Source organism: Silene latifolia, chromosome 6 (genome assembly GCF_048544455.1).
Source record: "Silene latifolia isolate original U9 population chromosome 6, ASM4854445v1, whole genome shotgun sequence".
NCBI classification, from domain to species: domain Eukaryota; kingdom Viridiplantae; phylum Streptophyta; class Magnoliopsida; order Caryophyllales; family Caryophyllaceae; genus Silene; species Silene latifolia.
In genome coordinates, this window is record NC_133531.1 from 33,731,738 (window position 1) to 33,741,466 (window position 9,729).

Here is a 9,729-nt window from a genome sequence, read left to right on the forward strand (position 1 = left end):
ACACACAAAAGGGAGATATACATAAATCCCCATTATCTACAAGTTGAGCACCAAACTTTCCATGACAAGGGGCAGTGAATGAGAATGTGTTGCCAAAAACCTCGAGTATAAACAAGCAGAAACTCAGACTGACTGGTCACAAAAGGGGCAAATACAAATACAAAATCTGCTCGGGTATGGCTTAGAGAATGTTAGCTGCACAAATCATCAATAAAGGAGAACTACATAAAACATTAGTAGAATCTTAAGTCTTAACTCACTCATCACATAACCTTGGAATCCTAAGGTCAGTAAATTGGAAATGTACAGGTTGTTGATTAGTAATGCGATAAAACTAGGCGGAGTTTTGTTGATTACAATCGTTGATAGACACCTCAAGGTCAGGTCTTGTATCAAGCACTTCTGAGGATTCATCTGGGAAAGCATCAGGATAAGTAGCCGAAATCTTGGCTTTCATGCTCCTCAACTTGAGAAATATATGATCAAGGTCCGTCTTCATTGCTTGCAAGAGACGGGTATTTTTTGTGAAGTCTGACATGACATCTGTGAAGCAATTTTCCGAATGTTCATTGAAATGAGATAACACTGCATTGCTGTCCTGCAACCTTCCCAATATAAGGTGTTGTGTTTGCTTGAGAGACTCGATAGCCTCTTCGTTGACAAGAGACTTTACTTCTTTAGAAACTTCATTGGACGCAGCTCTTATTGCATCCTTGTGTGCATCTCCCATCTTCGAGTTTGAAGACTATATAAGGGATGATAAACAGATAGTTACAATGTCAGTCCATAAGACAATCGAGCTCGAGTAAACTCATTCAAATTACATCATGCTGCAATGCTAAACTTCTTTGAGCTCAATGACAACCCTTTTAGCCCTTGTTTGGAGAGAAAGCCAAGAGATTTGCAATTCCATATCAAAATATATTGCAATCCCATTATCCCAAATTTCATGTACTCCCTCCGTCCCGTTCATTTGTTTACCTTTTCAATTTTAGGGTGCCTTTCTATATTGGGAAGGTTTCTTATGAGTAATTTGATCATCTAATGGGACAATCACAAATGGTCCCCTCTCTTTGTGCCAAAGGAAAACAAATGACCGGGACGAAGAGAGTATACTAGTGTTCACAACACCACATCAAAAAAGGCAAGATTTGCAACTCATAATCAACACATGTACAATATAGATAACACATTTAACAATTTATAAACAAGAATGAAATAAAGAATCTAAATAAATAAAACGAAAATCTATTAAAGCTCCAATAATCAATAACACAAAGATATAAGTTGAAGGCAAATTCATCAACCAACTTAATTATTAATCAGAACAGCTGATTTATCGAAATATAAATTATATAGAACTTACTAAGAAATCGATCGGGAGACTTTAATTTGAAGATCGTGATCGGGTGTTTTGTGAGACAATTGGGTTGCGAATCTACGTACAGCGAATGGATGAAATAAGATGATGTCCTAACAATTTTTTTTTTTTTGGCAGCCGAGTCCTTAACTATTTGAAGTGCAGATATGTTGCTGATCTAGTACAACATAACTACTCAGTTACAAAGATGTGGCAATCGGATTGTTTGGGTCGGGTTTGATCACGTTCGGGCTTATGACTACGTCAAGGCTGGGTTTTGGTTGCTTACGGCCGGGTTAGTCTGGTCAATTCTTAGCTCGTGTTCGGGTCATTGTTAAGGTTAGGTCATTGTCAAGCTCATTTATGAGTTTGGTCATTATCAGGTCGGGTAATTTGTGATAATTTGTAGGTTTGGGTCGGGTTTTGCTTGGTCATGCTTATCAATTTATTATTACATCGATTATCCCATTATTTTACCAGTTTGAGTTGAATTATGGTCATTATTTAGCCAAGTTATAATAAAGTTAGTTAATTTAGATCATGTTTATCGGTTGTTCCTGCAGTCCTACTTAGACTTAATTCATATACTCCCTCCATTTTTTTAATATATGACGTTTTACATTTACGAGGTAAGTCTTTGACTTTAATATTTAGAGAAATATATTTGTTCAAAAATTATAAAAATGTTACCATTAAATTCCTTACGAAATGCTCTTTCATATGAGTATACATATCATATTATTTAGTCCTATATTTTAAGAGATATTGAAGAGAGAAGTGAATGTCTCAAAATGTGAGAAAGTCATATATAAAAAAAACAAAGGGAGTATTAAAATACTAATATATACTCCCTCACATCCACTCTTTTCTTCCCCTTTGATGTGGGCACGGAGATTAAGGGTGAGAGTATAATATTGATAAAGATATGAGTAGAGTTTGGTAATTGGAGAAAAGTATGAATAATTAGGATTAAATATTAATAAAGGAGATGAGTGGGGTTGGTTATTGGAGAGAGGTAGGAATAATTAGAATTAAATATTAATAAAGGATATGGTGGGGCTTGATGAGTGGAGAGAGGTAGGAGTATAATATTAATAAAAATTTTCCCAAAAAGAAAAGGAGAAGAAAAATTGAATAATCCGTTTTAGGAAATAGGGAAGAAAAGAGTGGATGGGAGGGAGTACTTCTTAACCTTACAAGACCTAATTCCTAATTTGTTATTTTATCAAAGCCCTACTTTTAGACCTACTTCCTGATTTTTTAACATCATATATTTTTATTATATCCTTAAATCATAATTTTTTACAATTATTAAATTTTTATAAGTATGTTGAGTTTTTTATATGTTTTAGTTTTTTTTAAGGAGAAAATAAAATTAAAATGGGTTTATCAAATGTGATCTCTTTTAAGGAGCATGGAAAATTATGAATATTGATATAATTTTCATTTTTTTAATGCACAAGATTAAAACTATATTGATTTTTAGCAAAAACCAAAGTAAAATCTAGCTCCCTTTCCCCTTGTCCCTTTGTCATTGGTTGAGCTTTTGCAATTTCTTTGGCTATTCACTGTGCATGAGTTTTGTCCCTGCTTTGCCCAGGTACTTCTATGAGTTCCACACGGGAACTAGTGAACGTAAAATGGAAGAAGATACTTGTTGTTTTACGTAACGGTAACACTACTCAGTTTTAAGTAATTGTTGTAGGTTAAAATAATTGGCAAAATTCATAAAGACATGTCTCGGTTATTAAGGGTGCATTTTGGTGAGCTCTACCATGTACAGATATAGCGTTGTATTTAATTGAAAACCACTGTCTTTAACATTGAAAAAGCTAACTACATATTATAACGATGTCACTTGATCTTATACAACTGATATGATTACTACTAAATGATAAAAATTTTATGCTAAAAACACTAATAATTTATCGGTGATTAATACATCTACCACGAAATTTTGTTTCATCAATGATTCAACATAGTTGGACTTTTTTTATCAACTTAAGAATATATTTTTTACATATGATCCTAACTAGTTTAAATCCCGTGCAATATATGCACGGTATTTATAGAATTTTACTTTTTAGTGTACACTGTATTATTTATGGATTTTAAATTGATAATTCACTTATTTTTTTATGTTTCTCATCACTAATATTAATTTGAGCAATAAAAATTTAAATTATAAAAGTCATGAAATATGAAAGTTTTCTTTCACCGAAAAATTAATGATGTTATTTCTAAAATATTTTTACTATTAACATTTTTGTGCAACTTCTTATCATTAAAAGTCAATGAATTTTTATGTACAATTATTTTTAAAAAAAGTATACAGCTTTTTTATCATATAATAATGGAGATAAATTTATGTATAATGTAAAATAATATAGAATGTTTTAAATATTAAATTTATTAAAAGATTGTGTCATTAAAAGACTGTGAGATAATATATGCTAAAAATACTACACTTTATTTTAGGAAATATTATTTAGGCGGGAAAAATAAGAGTGTCGCCTATTCATTTAGTAAATAGATGATTGCAACTACTGTAGATCCCGTACAAATGCACAGTTTTTTTAGAAGGTTGTAATGTGTAGAGAAATTAACATTTAATAATTAAATTTTAAATTAAGTGTTATAGTCCACAATTATTATATGTAGTATTAAGAGGTAATAGTTACACTATTTATATTTTCGTGTTGTATTTTCATGTGTTTGGTGATGGAAAAGATTCTTAAATATAATACTCCTAATTAAGATAGATTTATGATTAAAGTTTAGACATAATATGAGCAAAATATATTAGTTTGACAATATATTTGTAGAATCTAACACACATAAAATATACGAGTATATAGTAATTCAAAATATTTTACTGAATATATTTTCTCTACTACAAAGGCCCAATATTTATATAGATTAACCAAAGTATTAGGCCCAATTTATAGGTGAAATTATTTGAGCGGGAAAATCTCAAGTTTCACCTATTCATTTAGTAAATAGAGGATGGGAGCCTCGTGAATCGCACGGGATTTCCAACTAATTACTTAAATAAACATGTAAATGTGTAATCGAGACAATCATAATTGATTTTAGATAAACATGTAATACTTTGAAATTAAAATTCGCAATTGCTTAATCTCGCACACTTTTTAACTAAATCTCACACGGGTTTGGAGGCACGTGTACTCAAAAGTTTACCCACTACATACCAACAATAACGGCGGCGGATTTTCTCGTCATCTAAAAGAAAAGAACGGAAAAGAGAAATGGAAGGTCACGAACAAGAGCTCTGATGAAGTAGAACAAATGGAAAATACTTGCAACATAGGAAAGCCACCTCTCGCTTTCAATGAAATGCGGTCATGGGTTCGTTTCCTGACTTTTGCGATTAAAAAAAAACCAAACTTAAGAGGGGTTTACCCATTAATTGCCTTCAATATTCCAAAGGAGATTGTTCCAACTGTCAGTACTGAATACTCCTAATTAAGAAAAAAAAAGCCACAAACAATAATTGCCAAAAATATATTGGACAAAAGACAAAAGGATAGGCATATAAAAACCCACATCTCTTGCAATATCTTGTTTGTTACTCTTCTTCTTCTCTTTACAAACTTTCAAACAAACTATTTACACTTTCCTCCTCCACTTCACTTACGTTTTACACTTTTACTAATCACTACACTTTCTATGGCTTTTTTTCTCTTTTCATTTCCTTTTTCTTCTCTATGTTAAACTAATAGAAAATAAACAACTTAACATACATTTACACGTGTCAAAAAACAACACAAAACGACAAAAGGAGGAAATAGGAGACATTGGCATGGGAATATGATGGCAATTAACAAGGCATGCATCATAAATGGTGTGAATGCATGTTGTGACAAAATCATATGTCTCTTGCAGCGCCATTGCCGGATCTTGGTTGCCTTAGCATCTCTATTAGTGTCTCCGCCTGTCCCACAACATTTTAATCAACACCCATCATCAGTCATGTGTCTTGGAAAAACATAAATCTAATAAGTACAAGTCGATATCCGATAATTATCACAAACACTTGAATAAGACCATTGTACGTCATAAAACGCGCCTACAACACGAATCTTATCAAACAACTCCTCTACACGAGATCAGACTAAGATGAGTCACGTCAGGCCGCACGGCTAACACGAGGAGAGAGTGAGCTTGTTCACTTCACAAAATCAAAGGACACTTTTGATTGATTGTGAAGAGACAGTCCGTCCATCTTGAATTATTAACGATTAAAGAAGCGTATATTTTGAAAATTTTAATCAATTTGATTACGACTTGCCTCCACTCAAAAGTGAACAACGGATAGATAAAACAAGGATAAAATTCAAAGTAATATTCCTTATCAAATAGGCATCTTGTGTTAATTGGTCTAATTTCGCTTTAAGGTAATTATTATATTAAACAAAATTACTTGGTCAAAATGAATTTAAAAAGAGGTTAAATAAAGTGTGTTCATGATATATAGGAATATAATAAGTGCACTCTTGTAAAAGTAGGTGAAACACAATGTGGATAAGAGATGGTTAAAGCCTATGATTTGGGTCTGTTCCCCAAACATAATTGTGAAACACGTGAGTGAAGGTAACTCATTCTAGAAACTGTCGGTAAATCATATACACCACTCACAATCTGGTAATGACTTCCAATTCTGAGTTAGCAACATAATGAGGACATATTCAAATTTTCTGGTAAAAAATCTAAATTACAGTTAGATTTTGTGTAAGACCGTTAAATGGTAGAATGTAAACTAGTTCTATTTGAGGATTAATTTGTAAAACTATAATTGTTCTGCGTTAAGGACCATGATTCTTTATCACCACTTGACGAAGCCTACAAACACTAGCTTTCGGCACTGCTATGGTGTTATGCAACAAATTAACAGCAAAGTTCATTTATCTTTCTTATGTTCTCTTACAGGATTGTTTAGCTGCTGTAAGTCAGTCAGTAACCAAATAAACACTGCCCATATAATCTTTCTTATGTTCACTCACACAGAATTGTTAACCCTACCTCCGTCCCACCCGATTCCCCCACGCTTAGTCACCACATTCGTCACTCCAACCATCAGTGTCTCAATTCAGTCCCAACATGATAGCCAGCCCACCTGACCCTCCCTGGACCTTCAACACTGAAAAGCTGTCGCATAAACTGTCTCCAAATTTCTCAATCATAATCATATCAGCCCCACCCTTTCTGTATGATACCATCATAAGTTAAACTAGTGGAAGTGATGTAATGGTGCTGGACAGGTCCAAGGAGGTGAATCGGTGGTTCTGGTGGTCTGCGATAATGGTGGTGAAAGCATGGTATTAAATTGCGATATGAATCACTATCACAGCGACTGTCGTGAATAGAATAGTAGCACATATCGCGGGTTGTTCTATAGTTGGCCATATAAGTCATTTTGATCGAGTATCCGCTATTTTTGGGAACCCTTTACGTACAATAACGGGTTCAAAGTTAAAAACCATTTACGCACATAGGTCGAAAGCCGGCCAGCCAGGGAGGTAGGGGATAAAAAAATAAAGAAAGGGACGGAAGGCGTAGAACTTGGGAGTTAGTTGATGATTTGATACAAAAGAATAATCTAGTAGAAAATGTCAAAAGAAAACGAAGATGGAACTCAACCGACAGAAGTCGACTTTGTGCTTGTAACTTTTGTCCGGGAAGGATTCCAAAATGTATAAAACGATATCCTTGCTTAGGTGATTAGGTGAGGAATAGATAGCAACACACAATGACGAAACAGGAAAGGAACCCCACAATATGGTCGATGACGACAATGGTGAACCACTCTTAGCTCCTGGTCAATTTTCCATTACTCAATTTTCCAATCACTGACTATCCTTGTCATTCCACTTATATTATTACGTTTACCGATTCTTCTCCCTGTTTCTTTCTTCATTAATCAACATTTTCAAAATATCTTCCACTTTATTAATTAAATAGTCACTAAATTGTTCTGATATTTGACAATCCATATCTTTGAATAATCCTTTTAAATACCATCACTTATGGGACTGAGTAAAGATTAAAGGCTACCCCGTAAGACCGTAACCATATTTAGCCATTGTGGTCATGACCAAAACCAAGATTTTAATACTATGATAGACATGGTAATACAAACGAGAAAAGTAAATCAACTATTTAGAATAATGTTAAATTAATTATGATGATCATAGAAAAAAACAGCCTAACTGAAAAAAACGACTAGCGACCACAACTGATCCTCTACCTAACAAAGACGTTGGAATTCAAACTTTTGATGGAAATTCAAAAATCAGACCCAGCATATCTACAGCCTGATTAATCTTTCGTCTTTTCAATTATTCCATCTGTTTTACATCATACTCGCAAGTAATGCATTACTCCTATATGATGGTAATAATTCCCCGCCTCCTATTTTCAGCTTTCACTACCATCACTAACCACCAATCTCCTCCTCCGCTTTCTAATCAATTTAGGCTTTATTACTCGCCTAATAATTACCCCCCAGACTAAGTGACACTATTTACTGATTATAGTATATTAGATATCTACTATTCGAGTCTACATGAGAATAATATACGCGTATAAAGCAGAAGAAGTATTAATTAATCAAAACCTATTCATATGAATTAAGATTGATTGTTGACCTTTTCTAAAAGTACACCAAACAATTTGTCAAGCCAAATAAATCACTAAATTGAAATACCAGCTGATACAGTGCATGATATCATACAAAATCATTAATCACGATTGCGACCACTTGCAAAATTTAAAATTCAATCGTTTTTGTCGTGATTAGAAACTCCATTAAGGTTGCATTATTCTTTGCTGAACTGTGTTCATATTATGATAATCAAATATCCAACAAAAAAACTCAATGACATGTGTAAATAACACAATTATTAGTCAAATTCAGCTCTTTTAAATGCTACTCCGTATATTTAAGTAATTTTAATCATGTTTTAAGCATCATTTCATGATTAAATCGTGTACTGGACTTCCGGTTATTAGTTAACGAAATACGCCCAAATGCAGAGGGACAATTAATCAATTTACACAAGTAAACTCAAAATGAAATACGTAAACAAATGATTGAAATAGACGGAAAGAGGGAAATTAAACTAACCTTCTTCTTGGCACGAGAAGTACCAGACTGAGACAACGCAATCAACGGCGGAATAGCACCTTCACGCGCCACCATAGTCCGATAAACAACACTTTCTTCACACAGCACCAACAAAATAGCGGCCGCAATCTCCTTCTGTCTATGCGAACCAACCTCAACAAGCTCAACCAACACAGGCACCCCTCCTTCCTCAACAACCGCTACCTTCGCCACCGGCACGCCCACCAACAAACTCAACACATACGCCGCTTTATCAACCATTGCCGAACCTATATCTGCCATCAATTCAATCAACGGCTTCATTATCCCCGCTTCCACCGCCCTAATTTTATTCTCCTTCACCGAACACAGCGCGTACAGCGCTGTCGACGCATCCTTCTTCCCTCTGATTCCGCCGCAAGATAGTAAATCAATCAACGGCGGAATTGCGCCTGATTTGCCGATTAGTATCTTGTTCTCATCGAGGTGAGACAATCTCAGTATCGCGCAAGCGGAATTCTCCTTCGCTGTCGAAGTACCGGTTTTTAAAACCCGAACCAACGGCTTGACCGCTCCGAGTAACACTATATGATCTTTATTTTCCTCGCAAAGCGATAAATTAAGTATCGCCGTGACGCCGTACTCTTGCAGCAGCGGGTCGGATGAGGATAAGGTAGTAATAAGCGGTTTAATAGCGCCGGCTCGAGCGAGTTTAAGCCGGTTTTCGGGTTTATTCTTCGCTAATAACCGGATTTGTAAAGCGGATTGCTTCTGGTCGTCGAGCGAACCGGTGATGAGCTGAGCGATAAGGTGAGGGATGAGATCATCGGCAGCGGCACAGGTGAGCCAGAGATTACGGCTTTCGGCGGAGGCGGAAGTGAATTCGCCGGAGATGTCGCTGTTACATTCGCTGAAAGCGGATGACGAGGTGTTGGAAAGGGATAAGGAGTCGGAGAAGTTGTGGCCGAGGTAAGTGAAATTATTGGATGAAATATTCTCGGTTTCCATTGATAGGGAGGTTGGGATTGGAGTCTATGATTGTGGTGTGAGGTCTGTTGGACCTATTTGTATAAGAGAACTCAACAGATTGGAAATGAGGTGATTGATGTTGGAAGTTATTGGAGAGAAGGGGATGAGGGGAAGAGAACCTGGACAAAGTTGTGACTTGTGAAGGGGAGAGGGGTCGGGGGGAATTATTAGTACGGGCACTGGTTGGCGTGGTATTCAGTATTCATTCACTGGT

The 9,729-nt window shown here is 35.2% G+C and overlaps 2 protein-coding genes across 3 annotated transcripts; both read right to left on the reverse strand.

Annotated features, from left to right (window-relative positions):
- Positions 1 to 211: 211 nt before the first annotated feature.
- LOC141586690 (kxDL motif-containing protein LO9-177-like) lies at positions 212 to 1,467 on the reverse strand. 2 transcript variants are annotated; one of them, XM_074407990.1, is made up of 2 exons: positions 1,367 to 1,467; positions 212 to 745 (listed from the first exon to the last, which is right to left on the reverse strand). In XM_074407990.1, exon 2 carries the CDS (start codon positions 728 to 730, stop codon positions 335 to 337), a length of 396 nt encoding a protein of 131 aa, XP_074264091.1. In that variant the 5' UTR covers positions 731 to 745; positions 1,367 to 1,467; the 3' UTR covers positions 212 to 334. The 2 variants fall into 2 exon arrangements, with proteins under 2 accessions (XP_074264091.1, XP_074264092.1); XM_074407991.1 differs by having other exon boundaries at positions 212 to 730; positions 1,367 to 1,450.
- Positions 1,468 to 4,908: 3,441 nt separating this feature from the next.
- Positions 4,909 to 9,729, reverse strand: LOC141586692 (uncharacterized). The gene is made up of 2 exons (XM_074407992.1): positions 8,508 to 9,729; positions 4,909 to 5,315 (listed from the first exon to the last, which is right to left on the reverse strand). Exons 1-2 carry the CDS (start codon positions 9,492 to 9,494, stop codon positions 5,250 to 5,252), a joined length of 1,053 nt encoding a protein of 350 aa, XP_074264093.1. The 5' UTR covers positions 9,495 to 9,729; the 3' UTR covers positions 4,909 to 5,249.